Consider the following 26154-nt stretch of genomic DNA (forward strand, 5'->3'; position numbering starts at 1 on the left):
ATGTTAAAGGTACAGGCTCAATTAATTCTATCAACAATTCCCTTCAGAGTTTTATTAATACTCCAAAATTATCACGTGGACATATGGTCGCTCCTGTCCGTCCGTCCGTACTCATCAATTTTAGTGTGATTCAGATGAAACTTAACATATGTAATGAACCAAAACATCTCCAATGAATTTGATTTTGAGGTGCTTCGGACCTTCCGGTCTAGTGTTATGCACCCTTTTCCGAAAACCCTGTTAACGCGATAAAGTCTATTTAAAACATTTAATACAAGCATTTGGGTCATGAGGGGACTAACCTTATCGATAATCACTGTACCGCGACCCTTCGTTCCGGAATTGCCCCTCTTTGCCGCAAACGTTCTCAATGTGATAAAGGCTACAGTTGTTAACGAATTATTTCAACTTTGGTGTGTAGCAGTTCTCCGTCCATCTATTGCAAAATGTGAGTGTATTTTGCATCCGTCGTCCACAATTCCTTTCTCTCCACATTTATCATCTGTTCTCATTGTCAATTATCCATTAACGGTTCCATTTCGTTTTAAATTCGCAGAATATTCAGTGGGATGAGATCCATATCTAAATTCTGAATTTTTGACTGCAAATCGCAAATTTAACCCTGTGTTTACGTCACAATTATGAAATCTTGTAAGCCCATCATACGGTGGATACTATATATTGTTTACAAAATCAAAAAAATGCATTTTTATTAGACTATATGGCATTCGATGTTGTTCACAATTTTAAAACTAGAAAAACTTTGAATACACGGGTCATTCTATCAACATAAGCGTCCACTGCGCTGGATAGTCCCGGACCTGTAATAATACTGAATTACAAGAATAACGTAATATAAATAATACCACCGGTCGTGATGGTGGTCGCCTCCTGAATAGCGATCATCTATCAGTTAAAGTTATAAATCAGAGGATTTCTCACACTTGTGTAACAATTATTAGAATTAGACGTGTGAAAATGTTGCTCACTATCAAAACTTAAATACAAGTTAAAAGTTGGCACGATACCAACAAATACAGATGCCTCCATATATTTGGGCGAATATCTGCTGGAGCAAATGCACGTGCCCGTAACTGCAGTGTGGTCATTCAAGATTTTGTCATTTAGAGAAGTGGGTTCAACTTTTATTAGCAAACATATTTGAGATTGTGGATCACACCCATTGCCACGCACACCCTTTTATAGTTGAAACATGTTTCTACAAACAGCCGAAGAAATGGATTGGCGACTGGTTTGAAATTTTATTAAACATTAAAGACGTCACTACCAAAACAATATAGCAGCAGTTTAAGTGTATTGTCTGTGATTAACACAAGTGTATTTATGTATGGATAGCTCCACTACAACCGTATCTATTTACAAACGGTCACCCATTCATCATAGCTACAAGTTTTACACATAACGTAACAACACCAATAAAATTTACACTCACATCGTTCTGTTCTTTTTACTCGTAACGTATTATAGCCTCTACCACAACACAGCGTTTCACAATTATCAATTCCTATACTAGTTTTATTACACAGCCTTCCCGTAGTACCAGGAGAGTCGACCACAGGATTTGGGTCACAGAAGTTAGGCGATTTTTCGTAAAATAACAGTTCTAAATGTTTTGGACGACGTCCGTTGCGTTTTATTAACTTGGCATTGGCGCTGTTAGAGATATCAACCTGAAACACATCAATTAAACATATAATTAAACATATAATGTTGTCATAATAAATCATATATTAATTACAATTAACTTTTAAACTTGTACCAACTCTCACTGAAAACGTGCGTAGGTTTGGGTCACAAAGCAACACATAATACTGAACGTTGTTGTCGACATAAATCCAATTGTAGGCTGCTGTGTACGTCATACACATCCAAAACTTAGACTGCCTGTCTACAGCTAGCTTCGCCTGAGAACAGGCCCTAAGCTAATTACCCGACATTTTAATTCCTACATCGACGATTTTAGTCGAAAACAGTGAGTATGCTTTTAGTAATTTTTAGAAGTATTTATTTCTCTTCTATTGTCATATTGAATGAAATTAAATATGTTTATTTAGCCGCTGTGTGTATGAAAGATGTCAAACTAATCAAAGCCGAATCACAAAATAGTCATCTAATTATTCAATATGGCGGCGCCCATAAAAGGTAATTTCCCAGAGGCGGTTTTGTTTGCGAAGACCAATTAGGAGTATCTAACCTTGTTTTGAAAGATAAACAGATTGAAACTCTAAAGACAGTTTACAATGGCAAAGAATGTATTGCAATATTGCCCACTAGCACATATTATATATCGCTTTTACCGGAGTGGCAGAAGTTGGCATGTGTTTACATAAAACACGTGCTTGATCGGGTTATTTTTACTCTGTTGTGTACACAAAGCTGCCGTCTAGTCGATAAGTCCCGCCCCAAAATGATCACGTGAGCCTTTTAAATGGCGGCTAACTAGGGCAGTGATCATAATGACGGATAATGGATCGCTGCGTGCAGTTTGTATCATACATTGAAACAACGTAAGGAAGTTTGACTCATGCGTAAATATCAACCGTGTTTTACAGAGTTGTCTACCCGTTTACACTTTTATTGTTAACACAAGACACGATCAGGACCTCAGTGACATAAAGCCAAACAATAAAGAAATTTAGAATTTTATCTCTGTCAATGTCGGCGCTATTTCCATATTTCCGTTTAGAGTTGCTCGCCCGGGATGATTTTGTTTCTAATTGTTTGTACCACGTTGCTCCATATACGATAGAACGCGTACAATTGGGTAAAGAAATGGACTTGACAATTTAATGAGGATAATATATGGTGGTCTGTATCCAGATTCGAGGTTAGTGTTATCTACCTTTATTCAGTCATTTACACAAGAGAGTGTCAACAATCTGTCTCTAAAGCATTACTTTACAGTGAATTTCCAAATAAAAAATAAAGACGGATTACTATTGCCTTTCAAACTTGTTTGAAAACATAAAATAGTGACAAATTATAGACATGCCTATATTGTTGTCGATGGTATATTTATATTTATTTAATACATCATGGGCACTACACATGCTTAAAATGTAGAATTTACTACCTGTACCTGTGTCGCCGCCTCATATTTTCGTTTTAAAATAGCACCTACAGCCCGGAAATCAGGTGCAGCTTTCCAGCACGTCTTTAATTCACAACTTCCGGACATCCCATGACATTTACACAGTTTCTTTACGTGACGAATCACGGCCTAAAATATTCATCAAGATACATAAGAGGATATGACAGAGGACACATAGCGCCAGATTAAGACCAATAGAGGCCCATAGAACTTAACAGATTTCATTGCCCCATATAGGTCTATATGTAATTCTATATATAAACTATAATAAACCATAAAGGTCTATATGTAATTCCATATAGGTCTTTATTTTATGATCAGTAGTGGAATACCGTGTTTTATCAGTGAAATAAAAGTGTTATTCCACTGGCTAGCAGTAGTCCATGTTGTTTTTACCTCAAATGATTGTAAAATCATAAAAAAATAGAACATTTGTCGTTTTGTCGTGAATAACACATTTTATTTCATCTCTAAGCAAAAAAACGTTTATATGTTCACTCATGCCACGCATTCGTGAAAATATAAGTTTTCTTGCTTAGAGATGAAATAAAATGTGTTATTCACTCTAAAACGACAAATATCCTCTAATTATGTAATTCCATATATAATCTATAATAAACATAAAATAAATTTGTATTTTTAAAAACACGTCATAATGAACTGAGACAAAACAGGCAACATAACGGAGGGGAAAACAATAAAAAAAACTCATTAAAAGTTCTTAATTCATTTTTTTAAATTTGTCACCTAACAAAGCAATTGGTGCCCCCCCCCCACCACCACCACCCTCCTAAACACGTTCTATATTTTGTTACTTTTGCGACCATCTTATATTTAAATAAAAACATAAATTATACCATTTAACACATGCACTGTATTTGACATAAGGATTTCGTTTTGTTCAATATTTAGGATTGTACTCCAGTATCAGACCCCTGTATCAGACTCCAGTATCAGACCCCTGTATCAGACACATATTATGCTATTTACACACTTACCAACCGCCCTGCCCGGTTATTATGTAGGTTAATTTGTGAATGAATATCTTTAGCGACTTCTTTGGAATCCATAAATCTTCTTGCATATCTGGAGCCAAATTCTATATTATGACTACATCCACCCCATTCAAAGTTTTTGTCATTTCCGTAAACACTCATATCACAGCCGCATGATTTTAATTTGCCCATACTACAGGCTTTAGATACTTGATGTGTCACTCCTGCGGCAGATATAGCATAGGCAAACGATGTTTCTTTAAACCCTGAAACAGAAATATAATCGTAGGATAAAAACGCAGATCTGCTCATTGACTGTAAAAGAGTGTTCCTGGACATTTTATGTAATTTGAAATGAAAAAGAAAATTAAAAAATTGAACATTTAGGCTCCGCTCTAAAATCGAATATTTTGGATAGCATTAAATGTGGTTTAACGTCCTATTTGTTTGCTCACGGACTGGGTCAATGAAAGCAGAATAAGTATTATGTTGGAGATAGTAGACATGGTACCACCTTTCAAACAATCAACATATCAACACGTTTTCACCCCTGAACGTTGAACCTTAGAATAGTTCAACTCGGCCCTATTACTAACGTCTACCACTTATTTTACGTTACGTTTTGTAAAGAAACCGTTATTGACAGGTATACTACACGTTGTAGAGCATGCTTTATCTATCTATTGCATCATTTGGCAGTTATTTGGGAAGTGCCTATATGTAACAATTTATCTTGTAGCTTTTTTAAATTGGTAGAATTATTTCTTTTTCATTTATCTTTGAAACTAGCTACTGCATATCTATTTTAAGACTGCCTTGTTCTGACACGTATTCAATTTTAATCCATATTAAATAATGAACTGAAAGACTCAAAAACATGTGTCTCACCGCTATGTGAATCTATCTGTTTTAAGTGCGATGGGTGCGACAAAACAAATCATCAGTGTTGCCCACAAATAATATAAATACAACTGCTACTACGGTTTCATATCAAAGAAGTCCTTGTGAAAACAAAATGGCGAGTGCAAAACTCACCAAGCATTTCAAACCCGATGCCCCCCAAATTAAATGCCTAGAGTGCGATAGCCATTTAGCCTTCAGCAGTTTCCTTGAACAAAAATATAAAATCATTAGATTTATCAACTAGACATATTGTAATACAGGGTAGATAGTTGTCTCGATTTGAGTTGATAAGGCTCTAGGGGTAACGGTCGAAGATCAAGGCAGAAACTATCGACAACCTGTTATAGTAATTTAAATCTTTATATATCTCTCGTCCAAATCTGTTTCTACTTCCACACATGCAATGGGATACAGGTGATTGAAGGCGGAGAACATTTCGTTCCGTTTTTTGTTTGTGTTGGGCCTCTTATTTAGAACCAGCTGTGTCTCGAAAACAAGACTAAACAACCCGTTTCTGATAGAGATTTCCTATCTGATAGCTTCCTTCCTTTTCTCATTTTCCTAGACGGAAACAATCAACACCCATTCACATTTATGACTAACCCGCTTTGGATCTCGCGTGGGTACCAGAAAGGAAATATTTAAGATCCGCAAAAGTCGGCGATCGTCTTCCTGGTTCGATTCTGTATCGATGAGTGAAATGGGACTGTTTGTATTTTAAATAAACGAGTTCCATAATATATTATTTACCTGGACAGAAACGTCTGAGAAATGGGTTTATTGCATATAGCTAGATGATTAGTAACCATCTGGTAATGAAAGAATCCGTGCAAGTACCTGCTATTTTGACGTAAGTTAGGATACTTGAGATAGTTTATTTGTATCAATGAATACTGCCATTATGACGTGTTTACTGCAACACGTGGCCGTGTTTTTACGTCAGCAGTTTTAAGTAGTATTCAACTAGAAGGAACAGACCAATGTAGTAGGATATTGGCTTTAGTCAACACTATACAATACTGTAATGTGGTCCTATATTGCCGGTACCCCTTTTCGCACCTTCGTGTTCGAGAGAGAACAATTGTTATATTCACAAGGATTCCTCTTAATTGATAATTTAATTATATTCAAAACACATGCAGCATGTCCTGTCTCCCTGGTTACAGCATGGCCTGTCTCCCTGGTTACAGTGTGGTCATCTGGTTATTTAGTTATTACCCCAAATTAATTTATCCAGTCCCTGTATCGGAATTTAATTCAACATGCTCCGAGAGTTCAAGAAATAGAAAACAGTCAGTTCTATAAATAGCGTTTCATATAACTTTTTCGATGAGTTATACAGAAAGTGTGGTGGGGTTGACCGTAATAAAAGTCCATTATGACAGCGATCAACACTTCAACAATAATTAAGAGTGTATCCGCGAGAAGACCATGCAAAAATCGCAAAAAGTGCTAAGATGAGGGGTCGGAAGTTTTTGATCAAACTTATGGTATGACACCCCCTAGGGGCAAGAGGTAACATGCTGAAGTGGTTACAGTCTGATGTCGCTCTAAAGGACTGTACAGGAATTGTTCATTTTATGGGTAAAATTGCGGTTTTCACATGTGTATTTATCACCTTTTTTAAGCACAGACTGCATTCTATGGTGGAATAGCAACCTTCTAATTTTGACCCTGTCTGATAAAGCGGGTGGTCAACTTCTATCCCAGCATTTATTTGAAAAAAAAAATCAGTACATACTAATTTTGTGTGGACTTGTTTTAGGGTACCATATTCACATTGTCCTTATAGTGCAGAAAAAGATACACTGTAACTTTTTCTTTCATGGTCGCAAGTAGAATTTCTTTGGATGGTTTTGAAGTGCTACGCACATAGCATCCATAGGTGTAAAAAAAATGACCGGAATGCAACATACTTAAAATATACAACTTATTGAAAAGTGCTAACAAAAAGCTTTTGTGATACATTTTTTGGCGAATTTAATTAGAGAAATAAAATTTTTGACTTTTATACGTTTTCATCATATCCATAGCCATTATTTGTACCATGTTGTACTTTATATAAGTGTGTATTTGTATTTATTGTATATTTGGTATTGTCGTATTGTCCCTTTAACATATTTGTTGTATTGTCTCTTTAAGATTTCATTTTCAAAAACAAGTTACCGAAAATGGCTACAAAATGTTTAATTTCAGAGCATGTTTCCACTATTCATTTTGGGACACATCCACTAATTTCTACAATACAGAAATGTGGAAGCTTAAATATTAACGGCAACGAAGCCTAATTGCGTCGAAGTGGGTGACATTGAACAGTGTAGTATGGTAGCTACAGCTCTCGGGCACCGTCAGCTGCACCTTCAGGGCCGGATTTAGAATAAGAGAGGCCCTAGGCAAACCCCCTGAACAGGGCCCACGACATGGACCTTGGGGCCCTGGGACAAGCAACTCGGTGATTGGGTGGGTCGGGAGAAGTCATGCGGTTGGTGGTTCGAATCTCACTTTTAGGTGAATTTTTCATTTTCGTTAGATTATTTTATGTAAAATAATGTCTATTTGAGAGTAATAGATATGTTTGTTAAGATTGAGCACGTCGAAACTCCAATGGAAGGTCGTGGACAACTGCAGAAGTCAATTTACCGTTGACGCCAGATGAGCCATGAACGATTACAGGCCTTTGAAAGTATTTTTTTTCAAGATATTTTTATAAAACAGATACTAATGTATTTTAGGGCTGGTAGTAAGCACCATATGAATGAAAAGGAAAATAAATTGTTAGTTTTTTTCATCTCCAAGTTTAATTATCTCCAAAATAGGGAAATTACAGGTTAATTTCATGGGTTATTGTTTCCTTTACCTAGTTTTTGTCAAGTCGATTCCGGTCATTTTTATTTTTTGTATCAAATGTTGGGAGGTTGCTTGTTCACGTGAGCATACATTTTTTAAACCCACCCCATGAAAGAAGTAGCTATAGGGCGTGAAACTTTGGGTGACGAAAAATGGGGAATTTAGACAGGCTTTGATATCCAGTCCGTATACAGATCTCGTTCGCAAGAATCGTCTGAAGTTAATATTGTGGTAACAGCACTGAGTCATCGATAAACTGTGTGAGTTTGGTCTTTCTGCTACGTATAGTAAAGGTGTAAGGACTTGCCAAAGTTGGTATTTGAGAAAAGACAGATTTTGGCAATTTCACCATATGAAAAATGTTTTTTCAATTTTCTCATACAGGAATTGAAAGATTTATCTAATATTGCACATTTATGTGTTTTGGGACTATCCCAACTTATAAACCAAATTTGGTCAAAATGTGATTGAAGCCTTAGCACCTTCTGCATGGTTTTCTCGCGGACACGCTCTTAAGAGAGAAACTCTGATCAGTTTTAATGAACAGTAGGAAAATATCTTATTTTCTACAACTTATTACAAGAGGGAGGATTCGTCATTATTTCTTTATTTCTTCACATACGATTATTACAATAAATACCCGAGTACACAAATATATTTTAGAAAGCCAAAAGTCAGGATTTTTGCCGCCAATTTTATTCGAACTTTTTACCGAGCTTTAGCTGTACAGTTGTTTTCAATGCTCTCCTCCCACTTTGAGGGTTATGTTTCTGGTTAGCAAGTTTTGAATTGAATTTATTGAACCAGTATATACCAAGTTAAACATTCTAGACTTCAGAGTAAGCACAAGTTAGTAATTCTTTTTGCTTCATGACCTGCTGGGATACAATATGCTTTAATTTTCAGCATAATTCGGCCAAACGTCATCACTAAATTACAGGATGACATTAAGCAATGACTGAACACTTTAAACCTTCCGAATTCTGAGTGGTGTTAATACAACAAGATTTGTTAGCTATCTGGCGTTCCTAGCTACTGGCCATTACTCAAGCAAGGACCAGGAGGAGATGGAATAACGTCAAGGATGAGACGGAATATCGGGTAAATGGATGTTTGATTTTATCTTACCTTTAGATAAGAGAGGACTAGAATGAGGATTTTTATTTTTTCTTTCGAGAGATGAACAATTCCATCGGTACTCAGTCAGCTGAAATTGACATTCATGGATAGCTATTTGTACTCCTTGAATAGCCGAAGCTGTAACATCCGGATAGGTTCGGCATAAATCGTACTGTTTTTCAGATAAGTCTGGGTATGTCTTGCACACCGTATTGGGATCGAGCTTAGGTAGTCTTGGTATGTTCAGCCGTAGTATATTATTAGATATACATCTGTAAATAATGAATGATTCATAGTAAACATTGACAATATTTGGAATGGTTATTTATAAAATCTTTATAAGAAAGGTGACTTAGCTTTACTTCCAAACGAAAATTTGTTATTATACAATATAGACAGTATCGTGTATAAAGGGGATTCTGAAATGGAATGAAATGAAATGAAATGGGGTTTAAGAGTCTACTTTTCTGCATCAACCCGCGCTATGCTGTGTGTTATGAGGGAAATTTTTTTCTCGGATAGTGGCGTTTCCGCCTACTCAACAACGTATTCCTAATGTCAGGTCAACACAGGGATCGAACAACGGACCGACGTGTCTCCCTTTTTATAGTAACACCCAGCGAATTAAATAATAATAGTTACAGTAGTATCCGTGATGTTCAAATTAAATATGGGTTTAAAGAATATGAAACATATCTGTCTGAGCTATAGGCCATTTCACTTTTATTCTTGTGTGGTTTTCAAGGAGTGACAAATACTTTAGTCATAAAATTGGTCATTGCTTGGATTTTCGATGATAATTCGAGTCTAAGATTACTTTCAATAAAGACAGTGATAATGTTCTTTGATATTATTTTTAATGTTTTTGAATATATACACCCAAATAAACATCGAAATTATCTAAGAAAAGGGTGATTATGTTTGATAAATTAAGTTTTAATGGAGTATTGTGTGTGTTTAATGTAGTCTCAGAATTAAGAAATGTAAATTATTGCATGTGCATATTATAGTATGCTTACCTTAAATTTGGCAGAAATGCCAAAAGAAAAACAATTAGATGGAGGAGCATTTTAACTCTGAAACAGATTATGAATCCAAACTTCCTTTTTATCCATTACAAAAACCAGCTTTGGACTATTATATATATTTGTTATTTCCATTGAAGACAGCACAGATCAAGATCATATTTCCTTTACAACAATTACAAAGGTATATTAAACCAACAAATACATATTACAAACAGGTCTTCTAGAAGCTTATTTATCACTTTCTGCGTGTTCCTACTTTCCAATGAAAAACTATGATTAATTTAGTAATTACTGAATGGCTGGTTAACACAACGGCACATAAGCAGTTGGTTTTAGTCTACATTCAACACATACTGTCTTCTTTTCGTTTGATGAAAAACTATGGTCGTAAATTATATCCTCCAGTTAGTCCAACAGATGTATATAATCTACTCGTCGAGATACATCCACCTCTTCCGGTTCATGTAATTTTTGTATTCTGGAAAGAAATGGAGCTTTATATATATATACATGTATATAAAATAGTCATGCAGAAAATGATACATTTACTTTAAGGGCAAGGGCAGTGTTATTAATAGACATGCTTAATTCTTTTTTCTATTAAGTCAAACGAACACATAAAACAAAGTATGTTTCACTTAAAATTGAGAAATTTTCTCTTTAAGTTCTCAATATATTTAAAAATGAAGGAGTGCAGCTTTAGATTTTCCTTTGATATCAAAGAAGATAAAAGTAAAGGGAAGGGCGAGTGGGAATCCTGGTATCCATTACACACACAAATGCACGCGCACCCCAACTACGTGTTTATTAGATTCATATTCAAATATACACAATATTTGTAAAACCAAAACTCAAAGAGATAAAAATTCATCGAATTTTGATCAATATTTTATGAGATACAATTGGTTTTATTAATTTTTTTAATTGCTATGGTTACGTCATATTTAGTGAAGCGTGGTTATATTACATCGATAATTCACACATGGCAAGACGTTTGGATACTGACCGAAAACTGGAATAGAATATTTATTAAATCCTAGCAATACCTTGACCTGATCTTTAAACAGGTAGAACTTGGGTCCATTGTGACTATAGATAGATTAACATTGTAATGAGAGACCGCTCATATGTTTTAAATGCCGATTTTAAATGTTTTTTCTATCATGCTCCTTTGCCAAATTTTCAAAAAGTGTGTTTGTATATATTTGATATTGCGTAAGCTTATAGGAACAAGATTAAGATCACAAAGAAAGGTTGCTGTTTATTCCACGTTGTATAATTAAAATACGAGACATATTTTAACAAAACACATTAAAGGAGCTAAATCGCTAATATTTGGGATCTAGAAATTGACACAAATGGATCGCAACGCATATAATAATGTAATATGAATGTATATAAACGGATTTACATTCAATCGTTTCTGTTTTTACTGTAATTTCTAATCAGTTACGTTCGGCGAAATACGCCAGAAGCCTCAATTGAAGACAATCTTTAGCGTCTGGTTATTCCAGTCTAAACCGATGGTATTTATTGCGCATGCGCTCCAGATAAGAATATAGCGTCACCATTTGACATGACTTGTGGAATATGTCTAGCCTCGTTCTTTGAGTCGCTTGTTCCAAATGGCACTGAAACGCATTATGATACACGATAATTCAGGTAAGAAATGAAATGAAATGAAATGGGGTTTAACGTCCTACTGCTCTGCTCCGTACTGGGATAATGAAGACGTGCATACACCATACAGTGTGCTACGAAGGAAATTTTGCCCGGACAGCGGCACTACGGCCTACTCTTAAATCGAATTCCAACTGCCAAGGGATCTTTTAAGTGCAAGCCAATGTGTACACGGAACCTCGGTTTTTCGTTCCATCCGAACGACTAGACAGCTGTCCTTGTCAGGCCCTCGTAATTCAGGTAAGACAACGATAAAAGGGTTAAGAGATAGGTATTATTCGGCTATGTTATTGCACAAAATAAAATAAGCCATATAAGAAATACAAACATGGTATGTTGAAGAAATGGAAATTAAGGAAGAAACAGATATTATTCAACAACATCATTACACAAAATATAATCAACTGTATACTTGCAAGAAATGTCAAACATGGTATGTTGAAGAAATGGAAGTTTCGAAATTTCTTTTAAAATACGTTCCACGCTAGGCAGTGCATTTAAAATAAGATTTTATTCTGGAAGAAATATTTCTTTTATCGTGACATAGAGTTTTACAATCTGGTAAATATCGACATTAAATTTACTGTTAATTATATTAATATCCAATTCAAGAACAAATGCAGTTATTGTGTCAGAATTTTCTGCATTTAATATTAATTTACAGGGACATATTTCACCTTTTTACCTGTTGAAAGTTGCGTTATCATTGATAAGGTATAGTTTAGACTTTTTTGCTACGTTATAATCAGTTTTTGTTTATGTTCCCGAAAGCAGAATTTATATTTATATAAATGTGCATTAGCCATGAATGGGCTGTAGTGTCAGTATTCCGACGTTTAATAACCCTTTTAGCCCCTTGTCCGTAAATGGTCATTAAATTTCTGCCTTTTGCAAAAGCGCCATTGAAAGCTTTATGAACAAACCAATGTAAATTATGTTTGAGATGTGACTGTTAAAGAAGAGTATATAACTATTGATTTAGTACACAATGGGTTTGAGATGTGACTGTTAAAGAAGAGTATATAACTACTGATTTAGCACTATATCTATGATACACAATGGGATTGGTTTTATTAATAATATAAAAACTGTTAATGCCGGGATTCACGTGTGTTTTTATTATTTGGTTATTGTTGGATTGTTAGAAGTGGTGTCAACAAACTTTAACCTATCTATACCTCATACACATTGAAAAAAACATTATTCTGGTAGCAGGCATTTTTACAACCCAGGCAAATCTAACCCTAGAATTATGTTAAATGTTGAAAATGTACTACTACTTGTTAGTTGTGTTTTACGTCCGCTTCCACCGAGGTGATATCGCAGACAAGTTGAAAATGTATTTTAATATGATTATTTAAACGAAAGCCGGTGATTGGTATAAATAATAGTCTGTGAGTATTATATAATAATAATGATGTCGACTTACCTGTAACATCGTTAGATGTGTTTGTTATATACTCAATAGGATACATGTATATATATATATATATATATATATATATATATATATATATATATATATGTCACGCCAAAACGACAATCCTTTACGTCTATTAGTGAATATTTGGTTACATCGGAAGTGATAAACTTTAACCGGTGTTGAATCTATAGTGTTGAAGTAGTAAATCCTATCTGGTAATCTGGGCAATGTAATAAGCCGTCAATCTACAAAACAATGGATCAAAGAGTGACAACAAAAACTTACAATTTCAGTTAACATGGCGCGACGGAAATCTGACCCTTTTAGCCCACACTTATCAAACCAGTCAACATTACAAAGACAACAACATATTATTTTACTATTTTTAGGGTTGAATAAGATTTAGAAATTATAACATTAGAATATTGAGCTGTTTTGTTCAATCGTCTTGATGTTCTCACAGTAAGATCATTTCACTTTAAACAGAAATAACAATCAAGTCCTTACATGAAGGAATTACTGGTAGAAAACAGGACAAAGATCTGGCTCCACGTTCACAAGTTAAGAATTTACTCAGTTTTCAATCACTGTTTATGAGAAATATCTTTGATCCAGAAACACAAAACTTTACACATAGTTTCTTACTGATGTATTTGATACATTAAATGGCTATATTTTAGTTAAAATAAGTTGTTTTATCATAATAAATACTGGTAATTGTTTTATAATAGGCCTACACGAGAAATAAAATTATTACATGGTAGGCTTTAAAACACATTTTTGGCAGAATAAATATTTAAGTTGGCGAAAAAAAAAAATGAACATTTTGTTATATAAAAATTATTATCCTGAATTCCATTGACGAAAAAGAAATTTTTTTTAAAAGATATTTAAAGCATTTATGTGAATTGATGAACGACGTGGTGTTGAGATGAGTCGGATACAACTGACTGTAAACTATAAAGAACATATGAATGACTAGCACATGGCCAAACAGTAACACTCTAAATAAATGATAGCAGCAACTCTGATATGGACTGTTCGTGGTATGACCATCACCATATGGCTTATTACATCTCTTGACCTCAAGTAACATATAGATCGTTTGACTAATTAATACTTGTAAATCGTAAAACATTTTCATAATAATATGTAAATCGATTGTTTCTACATGCCAATGTGGACTATAAATTGTTATATTATTATGAAACTTGACAGCGCCATTCGCGCCTGCGTTTTCCACACGTTTTTAAGTATTATTATTATTATTATCATAAATAGGTAAAGATAAAATGAAGTATTTACATCAACCGTTTTTATTAATAATCAGTGTTTATTTTCAAATAGTCTGGAACATAGTGTTATCTACTTAATAACACTTTATTAGTATGTTAAGGAACTACTGAAGCACAACCAACAGATTTTACCGTCACTTTCTTTATTTTCCTTGTCCAATGATTATTTGTCGATATGGCTGTCTTGTTTTAGGAAAGGACGAAATAAATAAACCAACCAAGAATTTTTATCATGGATGTATGGGCGGGTGGTCTAGCCTACCAGATTTAACTATCACCATTACAAAATTAACCGGATCAATTTCTGCCTAACATAAAATTACAGTGTCTGGATATCATTTACTTGTTTTTACACGAACGCAAGTCATGACCGACATTCACAATTACTTCAGAAGAAAAATGGATAACTTTAAACACAAAAAAGCCTGTGACTATGGTAATCCGATTTTTATTCTAACACTCGCTAACAGAAGAACGGGTATAGTTGAGTAAAAAAAAAAATAAAAAAAAAGATTTTTTAGATTATATTATTTTGCTTTTCTAGCACTTTTTTCAATAAATATTTTCATAATATAAAGTTACAATATATGATATAAAATTCTTCCCCATATAAATACTTTGTTTAAAATTATAATCATAAAATATATGACGATTTCAATTACAAAGAAATTTTTTTTACTTTCCACGTTGCAATTAATGAGAAACGTATCGTCATTTACATAAGTAAGTATAAGTTAATCTAGAATATTTAACGAGTGTGCCAACTTTAATTTGTATGGCGAGGAAATTATATAAGCTTCGGCCTGTTTTCTATTCCATTACAAGATTGTTGTAAATATTCTTTATGTACTTGAAGAATAAAAATATTGTTTAAACCAACTTTAATTTGTGGCCAGAGGAGAGAGTTAAAAATATTGTTTAAACCAACTTTAATTTGTGGCCAGAGGAGAGAGTTAAAAATATACATTCCAAAAGGGGTAAATGTCTTGAGATTGTATTTGATATTTGTCATCATTAGAATCGGTATCGGGGCGTAACAGGTATCATCAACCAAAATACTACTAGAGCACAGCTGGTATCATCGGCGGCAAGGGCGTAACAGGTATCAGTAGCTAAAATGCTATCAGAACACAGCTGGTATCATCGGACGCCAGGGCGTAACAGTTATCATCAACCAAAATACCACCAGAGCACAGCTGGTATCATCGGCCACCAGGGCGTAACAGGTATCATTAGCCAAAATGCTATCAGAACGCAGCTGGTATCATCGGCCGCCAAGGCGTAACAGGTATCATTAGCCAAAATACTATCAGAACACAGCTAGTATCATCAACCAATCGGCAATAGGTAAAACAAGCAGGCCATGATCACGTTCATCAATCAAGAGAGGACAGGTAAACCCATCATGAAACTACAAATATCTTTATTAACCTGGTTAAATCGAGGATTTTCTAAACGATAGGCATACGTAAGAAAACCCCTAATGGAATGACCTTAACTTTTAATCCCTGACGCTGGGAACCGTATTAAAGGACTTTTAACTAACTTTTAACCATATTGAACTTATTGGACGAACAGTTTTTAATATGTAAAAAATCCATGGTCCATCTATGTGATTTTACTGCGAGCACTTCGCTTTTCCACATAAAGCAAGCGGATTGTTCTTCCTCAACGGGTTTTTGTCTATCCGCACTGTCTAAGTTGTTTTTATTATGACAAAGTGAGAAGATGGTCCGTCCTCTCTTCTCACAATACCAATTTTATAAGTGTGTTTTAAAGTGACATTTTGATATATACGGACATTTTTATTTTTGTGTTTTTACCAATTTTCAACACAATGATAAAATACAATACATGGTAGGACCCAACTTCACCAGTTAGAATTCACCTTTTCTAGTCAACGCTAGATCGTAAGTAACCCTTTTAAAAAGTCATACGACCAACGATAAACTCAACCAAACACAAGCGCCAAATAGATGTGTTTATTAAATAGAAATAATCTTGTATATAACTAGCGCTAATCTCTTATTACTGTTAAATGGTGAAAAGACAGAAAAACTCACCATTAACCTTTTGACCTCTTCACCACTGACCCCTCGTCGTAAAACATTTCGAGGAAGCCCGCCTTGATTACAAAACAGCAAAGAAGAATAAATACAGTTACACCCCCATAAATAATTCGTTGTATATCTTCTGTATAAAAAACAACCATACCCGAACTTCAATATAAACATCAACCGAACAAAACCATATTATATGGAGACCTCTAACAAGGTTTAAGTTGAAAAGTTTGAGCAATGAGTTCTATGGGTTGTCCCTAGCACTACACTAAGTCCTAAATAAATACTACTACCGCCAGTTTGTTTCTACTAAAAAACTGTGATGTCTTTAATATAATTTTAAAGGAAGTAGTTTAACGTTTATAAACTATTTAAGCAGATATTCTAGTATATATTCAACCAGAAGAGAATAACCAACGTGATGTACCCGTGATTTATAGATGGATAAATACTTCATTTACTTACTTAATGAAATCACAGGCTAACATGTTCTCCAGCTTCTAGATTCTACTTGAATGGCTAAATTACATGGGACGTAACTCTGCTTTGTAATATTTGTCTTGTTGTTCAACTATATTTCATATTTTAAATAGTTTGTCACGTATATTAGAAATTGTATATTAAATAGATAATTTGTTGAAATAGTTTATAATATTTACACCTTTTCACACACCCCATCAACCTCCTACGCCCTAGATTAACAATGGGTAGTATCTTAGTCATATTAAAGGATGAATTAATGGTGACTGTAACTGTGTCGTAAATATTCTATAAAAGGAACTCGTGTGATATAGACAATACTTTAAAGCGTAGAAAAACTTTAACCTCTCCTAGATACAGTGAGACTAAATACAAGCCTGCGTCGGTTAAATCACCAATCGCTATGACATTAACACATATAAGTAAATATTTACAGGCTCTAATTAGTGCTTTGTTTATCGTTCATATTACATAATTCTATCATTAAAATATGTTCTCATATGTAAAGCGCATTGACGCACTTCAGTATAGAATGCCAACTATAAATGTTTAGTAATAATAAATATTATTAATATGCAGGACTGTATTTGTTCTCAACAGAAGAAGATGAGTTTATTTCAACAAGTTCTCTCCGTCTGTCCACACGGTCATCATTGATATTTTGAAGAATAAAACACCTCTACCGTTTCATCGTTTTGTATTGGTTTATTGCGCTGTAACACAACTAACAATAAACTGCCTACTAGTGGCGAGTTTTCTGTTCCATTTACATCATAAATAAATTCCATTTATAAACCAATTGTCTACAATGGATTTATCTGGCCACCAATCGGAAGATAAAAAGAAAGGGAACGAAGTGGACAGTTAAATTGTTTTAATATAATAGTCCTATTATTCGCTGTGTATAATAAAACTGCATGTGTAAATCACATTGTTTATATGTATTAAAACATTCAAAGACGGACGTTTATAATGGACAGACAGTGACATTCGTATCTGTTCATGTGTAGAGCAGATTTTTCTAACCGGACATAATTATTTTTTTTATTTAGTTATCTGGCGTAACGTATATATACAGTAGCTGTTAATATTGAATTACTGATTGACACTTGAAAGTAATAATAATACTATATTATTTATTCTCAAATTAAAACTAAAGATTGAGTAACAGGTAAAAAGCCCTGTTCTTTGTAAGAACTTTCACATATCGAAAGCTTAATTATCTACCATTCCAATTATATATCACCGACATTCATAATAATAAACATAAAAAAACAGTAGCAAAAGACGACTTTGGTGTTTTTGTTTTTCTTTTCGCTATATCCTAATTTAATTGAATGAATTTATTTTTTGAACATCATATCATTTCCATGAGTCTACGACACGTACACCTGTATCTTATTCGCTTTAAAAGTAAAGAATGTGAAATGGCTTACCTTATACGATATACACACCTGTTTTAGGTTAAATATAGTTGTTCGATAGTCACAGTCAAACCTTTTAATACATGGAAATACTATTGACGAATATATATGGGGTATGTTATTGTCATTGATCGTATGTAGATAACGTTTTAACGACATCCCTATAGAAAACCAACATTTTGAAAGGTATATAGTTATCGGCAATAAATGTAATAATCCTTCGTCTTACCTCTCATATGGTTTCCATAGCATTTTAATATGCTTTGTACGTATACCTTAAATCAACAACTGCCTTTAGCTTTTGACTCCTTTGTGTGTGCGATGTTTTTAATTTATGTAGAATAAAAGGCTAATATTTTGCTGAGTTGAAGGAAGTGCCCAAGGTTTCAATGCTATTTAAGTAAATAAATGAACGGGTTAATTTGGTTAGATTATAGAACTGGTAACTTTCTAGATAAAAGACACACGGTGGCAGAAAGCCAATAAATTCAACAATACTACGGACTGAAATATGTTCGTTTGATATTAATTTAAATCATAAAATCAAGGTTTGATACATAATACCACGGACATAAACAATATCATTAACGCCAAAATCAACTGGCGCTACAACTATTCCTGCTAAAACAAAAAACGCTTCAAGTGTAATATATATTTATAAATATGCAACGAGACCAGGTTGGTTTGGGTTTCAATATTTCAATAACTATATGCTGTCGTTTTTGTAGATACTTTACAGTAAATTTATTGATAGTTATCAATTCATCCATAATAGAATATGAACAGAGTAAATACAAGCTGTGTTATACTATTGCTGGTACAGATCAGTATTGATATAACATGACATTCATCAGAATATGTAGATCAACGCGTGCATGGTTCGACTAATTAGTTAACCCAACTGTGAAATCAAATCAAGATTACGTTATGCATTTAACATTCCTCAAATGTTTGTTGGGTTTTTTTTTAAAAAAAAACGTTTTATTTAACGATTATTATGTTGGTAAATAACCTAAGAAAATCCTAATTTCCAGGTTATCTATCCTATCCAATGATGTTGAATAAAGACCTACATTCGTTAGTGATGTTGAATAAAGACCTACATTCGTTAGTAATGTTGTTTCCGAAAGCTTTAAACAAACACTGAAAACATTATAAACTTCAATAATTATATAAATAATTATTATGCTTTTAAATCTATAGTAATATTTTCAGGTTTCCTGTCTCCCACCTAATGCTAATAAACCCTTGATAGGCCATTTTATGTCATCTCACATGTCCGTCAATATGTCCGTCCGCCTGCATGTCCGCTCACGTTTGTTTGTGGACATTCTAGAGGTCACAATTTGAATCTTATTTTGACGAAACTTAATATATATGGTAATATCACAAAGATTTTGATGAAACTTAAAATATACGTTTTCAATTGTGACAGGTATGGGACCTTCACTTCCTGGATTATTGCCCCTCACTGTACGAAGCATCGCGTTTTTGGCTGTGGACCCTCTAAGGGCAGCGATTTAGTTGAAACTTAAACTAATATATTAAGAATGAAGAGATCTTGGAATTTTATTTGATTTTAAAGACCGTTCAAATATATCGGCGCTACACCATAATGACGAATGAGGTCGAATTTCGTGAAAATCGGACCGAAACTTTCTAGCAAAATTGCCACCCCATTTACGCAAATAGTGGCAAAGCATGTAATACATATACCAAGGTTGTGAACATTTAAAGGTCACAATTTTTGTCCGATTTAAATGAAACTTCAAAATATATTTTGCGATGCCCTGCTGGAGATACGCCGCCTGCCTCTGGAGGTCAATATGTTTGTACATGGACCTTATATAATAATGTCGTAAGGTCGATGGTTTGTACGATTTCGATGAAACTTAATATATATGCCAAAGATTGTGGTGTAAATCTGACCAACCGATCCGGAGTTATGCTCCCTTTTCCGAAAACCTTGTGAACGCGATAAATACTATATATTTTTTAAAACATATTTAAAAACCAAAAACATATTTGAAGCATTGTGGTCATTGTGGTTATGCCACCTTAGCCCAAACCTTGGTGAATGCGATAGAGGCCACAGTTTTTAACCCGCACCGTCCTTTGATTGATGATACCTACTGGTTTTAAATACCGTTTGAAGATTGATAATACTTAGTGCGTAATGGTAGGTTTACTCTCTACCGTGTCTTTATATTTATCCTGTCCTGCTGCCGGTTGCTCAAAACTAAGTTATGTTAACGATTCATTAAACTCGAACTGGTCGCTATCTTGCTAACGTGTCGTTTGTTAACGGTCCGTTAAATTTCTGTTGCTGGAAAATCATTTTCATTATCCGTTATCCGTTACACTGGTAATCTATGACTTTTTGCTAAGGTATACTTCGACTAATGCCATCGTTAAACAGATAACGGAGCCCAACACCTCCGTTAAATATAACGGCAAGTTAACGGGACTCCCAGCAACAGATTTTCTCTCCGGAAAAGATAACGACCAATTAACTCCACGTTAACGAGTCGTTAAAAGTTAACCGAGCTTTGAAAACCGGCCTCTGATATTTATCGTGTAATGGTGGGTTTCCTTAGGATTTCTTGATTGTTGTTACGTATCGCTTCCTGTACGTTTTATTTACTGTTTCATGGCTGATGATATTTATCATATCCTGCTGGCTTCACTTATCATATCCTGCTGGCTTCAGACTAACTTGCTGATACTGACCCTGTTAGTTTTACCTACTATCTCGTGATTGATCTAGCTGTGTTCAGATACACCCTCAGTATCCCCTGTGTTCTCATTCCGTTCTACTCCTCTATACCCTCAGTTAATCCATAGGGTTTTTATAAGGGTAGATAACCATATTCATGTCCATTTACTGAAAGATTTATGTAAATGATGTATATATTTCTAATTCATTTATATTTAATTGTATTATCAAAATATGTAGTATGTCTCGCTGATTTCAAAAATGTATAACATCTGTATGTTTGACTTTTGTTATTATTAGTAGTATTCGTTCTTTGTCTGAAATGTTTCATTCTGTTATGTTTATAATTATTGATGTTATACTTGGCAATTTGACGCACAATGGCTTGTCTACGACATCACGTAAATGTTACTTCCCTCTGCCAAATTCCTTTGCAATTAACGATTTATAGGACTGGTCGATAAAACAGCACAATCATCACGGGCGGATGACTTGAAAACGTCCCCCCTCCGACTAGAGATTAACCCAGGGGTTAGTGGAGTAGAAGGGAATAAAACAACTGGGGATACCGAGGATGTGTCCCGATGATGTTACTGACCGTATCTTGGTTGATGATACTATGTCCTGACCGCCTATACATCAACCATTACCAACTTACCAATACTTTTCTATTATTTCGGATGCTTTTCAGCTCCCGCTTTAGCTTTTAGACATTAACCATACTACCTTCATAACTTTCTGTATGTTAACTTGTCGATTAATTGCCACACTGAGAGTACACATTTTTCTCTTTGCAATTTAAACTCCCTCTAATTTATTGATTATAATTTTAAACAATGTATTTATATATTTGTAAATATTTTCTTTCGGGATACGAACTAAGAAAAGCTACAACTTATTTTCAATGGTCTCGAGATTTTCACCAAGACAAATACGCAGACTATAAAGAAGCCATCCCGATACAAACCAACGCTGAACAGAGATACGGGATATTAATTATATTTAATAATAATTTTACTACTATTTTTTTTAAAGATTATTAATGTACACAATGTTATATCATTTTACCACTAATATACACCTGTTCCTTTTAGGTCAATATAGGCGATAAAAATAATCTATTTATAAAGTAGAAATAATAGGAAAACCCAAGGAACATACACAATAAAAGTCTGCATTGAGCAAGGTAAAGTAGTTACTATCTTTAAGGGTAAGCATTATAAAAAGTTCAGTCGTTTAGAGATTTCTGAGAAAATGAAATATATATTTAGGGTCTTTAATCCATTTAAGGGTTCCTCTCGAGTAATGTTTAGTCTATAGTATTTATCCCAGTAAGCGTAATCAAGGTTAGTGACAAGGTTCGTGACAATGGGGTTGGAGTGGTTGAATGATTTAACGCGTAGGATTTCTCCGGGTCCTCTGGTTTCTTCCCATACCTGAAGACCCATACATGGAAGCGAATTATTGAAATAAAATTGAACCATTATGTTAGTCCCGAAATGACATAAATTGTGACGGGTGGACGTTAAACCCCATATATTTTTGCATATGTGTATCCTTGTTTAGTTGTCTTTCAGACATGGGTAATTTCTATTGTGTACCGTCTGATAACTAATAATTAGTATGATTTTTTACCAATTATATCTCCAGTGGCTGGAAAAAAATAGAGGAACGAACAGAACCATATCCATTTTTTTAGCAAAAAGGAAGATGGTAGACATTGATTTATTTTAACTGATTTCGTATGACCGGATAGGTAACATATTATTGTTTTATTGTAGTTGTTTTGTTTTTAAATGTTACCTCCCCACACCTGCATTAAGATTTTAATTTATAATGTTAATTGAATTTCCTCATTGTTTCAGAGTGCTATGGTTATTGAAAATATGATCAAATCACTATGGTTACTGTATAAATATGTTGGTTTAATTTCAAGGTAAATTTAGTCTGTTTTATTAGTATTTCAACAATTATTATCAGTTCACCAGTTGATATTACCAAAACTTTGGAATTCCTTATATTTATAAGTTATTTCATACACTCCAGTTAAAATTTTGTTAACATTTATTAAAAGCGGGTAGCACTATCTAGTTATATATTTGATTAAACTCTGGTTGCTGTTGTTGAGAGGTTTTCCATGCTAAATGTAATAGTTTTAAACACAGGGAAAGGGTAGATTTTCACTAGTAAATAACATTAAAATGAAGACCAATATTTCGCTTAAATCTTGCTATATAAAATAAAATTAACTGTTTGCTTAAAAAATAAGTCAGTGCACTGGAATTGGAAGCAAGCAATGCTGCAGTTTCCAATTAAAGCTTGAAATCTTTAAGGAGTTACCTCCCATACATTCTTTTCTTGGATTTGATTTCGCGTTTACTTTAATAATGAACATTAGGTGACGAGAGGTAAATAAGGTTAGGGCACGTGATTGTTGACGAGATTGTAGGTAAGGTTTAAGAATTTGGGGAGAGGATAAGTCTCCACATAAACACTGATCTAGGAGGATGAAAATTTGGTTTGTGATATTTCTAGTTTTATTAAAACATCAGGTTTATGTACAAAGTTGATTTCGCTTGGGTTTTTTTGGTGTTGGTAACGCTGATGGTCTTCATTCGGTGTCGCTTGTATAAACAAGTCATTTCTCTAGGTACCCTGCTTTAGGCACTGCGTATCCGATTTATCTAAATAAAAGTAATCAGTCCCATAAGGATCGGAACTGGTCACCATTAAGCAGCAAATTAGAAATGTTGGGTATTATACGTGACTTTTCAAACATTTCTGACTTGTGCGTTGAAACCACTAAGTAGAAACCAAACATTTTGAATGCCAATGCTACGTCGCGAATTAATAATTTTAAAACTAAAAGAGTACAAAATACTGTTACCAGAATTATTACTAAAACTGGGTATTATTACGCTATGAGAAAATATCTACAACCCACACAGTCACGTGCCCACCTCTTTGTTGGCACGATTGATTGGACTGCATACATCTATTTATTGTAAACCTAATGCAGCAGATAACTGCACACACAGCAACCCGTTCAAATGTCAATAAAAGTTTAAAAATTGGCACACATATTCCCTGGGAACTACTTTTTAGTAAAAGGCCCAAGACCCACTCGAAAATCCAATATGGCGGCCATTTTGAAGATTGTCGACTCTGAGGCATCTAAATATGTTTTATTTTGAGATAAAGTTACACCCTATTGATCCTTAACATGTATTTTAAGTTTCATCTAAATCGGACAAACATTGAGGGCTCTAAAGGGCAGACCAAAATCGAACTCACTCCCAAAAGATCTTTTGATAATATATATCATAAAAGATTTGTGTCACTAGAACCCCAAAATGTGGCCTCTTCGTGATCCACAGCCTTTGTACAAATTCACAATTATACGTATATGGTAGGGGATCGTGGGTGGCGGGTGGGGGGACAATGCACACCAAAATCGAGCCTGCAGGCCTAGACATACATATATTTTAAGTTTCATCACATTTGCGATATCACCCAAGGTTGAAGCCGTCGTAAAACCCCATGAACGAACGACAACGAACGAACGTTTCATCACAATCCCATAAAAATTGTGACGTCTAGATTGTCCACAGCCAAATGTGAACGGATGTCTAACATTGGCGACAACATAATATGTCCATAGGAAAATGTGGGGGTATAAAATCATCCTAATTCGTTCAGTGAATACAAGATAAGACGAAGATTTCAGCCATCTTGGGGGATCACGGTGGCTAAGTGGGTGAGACGCTGGCTCGCTAGCCTGGAGGTCGGGTGTTCGATCCCTGCATTGGCCGAGAAAGTTCATCCAGATTTTCAGGACGGATGGGACGAAAACCCGAGGTCCCGTGTACACATTGGCGTGCACGTAAAAGATCCCTTGACAGTTGGAATTCGATATAAGAGTAGGACGTAGTGCCGCTGTACGGGCAAAATTTCCCTCATAGCACACTGTATGGCGTATGCCCAGTTCGGAGCAAAACAGTAGGACGTTAAAGCCCATTTCATTTCATTTCAGCCATCTTGAAAAATTTCGGCCAGTTTGAAAATTTAAGCGGCTAACGGTTTTTTTCTTAATAAATGTTAGTGTTTGTATCCAGATTTGAATGATTCTTTCCGATATCTGCCCCACTATTGCTCGGATTCGGTCTAAAGTTAAGCTTTCCTTTTCCAATTAAAAATAATGATTCATTCATTTGTTGATAACTAAATGTAGTCAATATTCCATAATCATAACTGAGTAAATATATTTATTACAACTCAATCAGTAACAATATCAATCTGAATTCTTTCCCATTTCAATTCATTCTGTTGCAAGATTCCAGCCCATTAACATCCGGCAGTCATAGGTTAAAACCCAATTTGCTAAACAGATTTCATTTTCTTTTAGAAACCTTTAATTTTAATTCCATTTATATGATCATCAATAGTAACACGTATATATATATATATATATATATATGATATCAGGGGTGGAACTAGGAATCATGAAAAGGGGGGGGGGGTCCCCCAAGAAAATTATCCGTCATTTCCTTGCATCTGTAGCCATTCCAAGAGCTATTTGGTTGATATTTTCGACAAAGTAAACATTCGGAAATCGTTAAAAAAAAGCCTTACAATCGAGCAAAAAAGCCAGTTGAACATGCGACTCGAAAATTGTCAAGGCGAGCGAGGCAATATGATGGGAAAAAGACGAATCTATTCCCTAGCCACTTTACTATTTAAGCCTTGTAACTTGTACTGTGTACTGTCCACACATGAAACAATGCTACATCAAGTTGCACTCATGCGCGTCGGTGATGGGCATGAGTGTATACGCCGCCGATTCCACAAGATGCTATCATTGATGTCTGTCTATAGTCACTCTATAGGATTAGGGCAACGTCAGCTAAACAACAAGAATTCGTTTGAAAGTGGAAGCATTAATTAGACCAGACTGGTGTGTTTGAGTCGATGGTTTGTGTAATTTGGGATCCCTGCAACGGGTTGGGAACAAACATATTTGGGTCTGGGAAGGGGATCCACCTCTGGATATACATAATAGTCGAGGTGGGGTG

The 26154-nt window shown here is 34.6% G+C and overlaps 1 protein-coding gene and 1 long non-coding RNA gene across 3 annotated transcripts; both read right to left on the bottom strand.

Moving 5' to 3' along the window:
• Positions 1–668: 668 nt before the first annotated feature.
• On the bottom strand, positions 669–13185 carry LOC126832546 (protein Wnt-10a). Of its 2 annotated transcripts, none has more exons than XM_050563391.2 (6): positions 13114–13185; positions 9996–10482; positions 8986–9248; positions 4111–4373; positions 3101–3241; positions 669–1691 (listed from the first exon to the last, which is right to left on the bottom strand). In XM_050563391.2, exons 2-6 carry the CDS (start codon positions 10043–10045, stop codon positions 1374–1376), a joined length of 1035 nt encoding a protein of 344 aa, XP_050419348.1. In that variant the 5' UTR covers positions 10046–10482; positions 13114–13185; the 3' UTR covers positions 669–1373. The 2 variants fall into 2 exon arrangements, with proteins under 2 accessions (XP_050419348.1, XP_050419347.1); XM_050563390.2 differs by having other exon boundaries at positions 3095–3241.
• Positions 13186–13215: 30 nt separating this feature from the next.
• Positions 13216–17005, bottom strand: LOC126832579 (uncharacterized). Its single transcript, XR_007684781.2, has 3 exons — positions 16928–17005; positions 16466–16595; positions 13216–13352 (listed from the first exon to the last, which is right to left on the bottom strand). It is a non-coding gene; the product is annotated as an uncharacterized LOC126832579 (long non-coding RNA).
• Between the last annotated feature and the right edge of the window lie 9149 nt (positions 17006–26154).

The sequence above is a fragment of the Patella vulgata genome, chromosome 9 (assembly GCF_932274485.2).
Source record: "Patella vulgata chromosome 9, xgPatVulg1.2, whole genome shotgun sequence".
NCBI lineage: Eukaryota > Metazoa > Mollusca > Gastropoda > Patellidae > Patella > Patella vulgata.

Bases quoted from the DNA above. Each gene is read 5' to 3' on its own strand.
- LOC126832546 (XM_050563390.2), bottom strand. From the start codon at position 10,045: ATGCTCCTCCATCTAATTGTTTTTCTTTTGGCATTTCTGCCAAATTTA. The intron at 9,249-9,995 runs GTAAGCATACTA...CATTATTTACAG, and splicing joins GCATTTCTGCCAAATTTAAG to ATGTATATCTAATAATATAC. The intron at 4,374-8,985 runs GTAAGATAAAAT...TTTCTGTTTCAG, and splicing joins TAGTCCTCTCTTATCTAAAG to GGTTTAAAGAAACATCGTTT.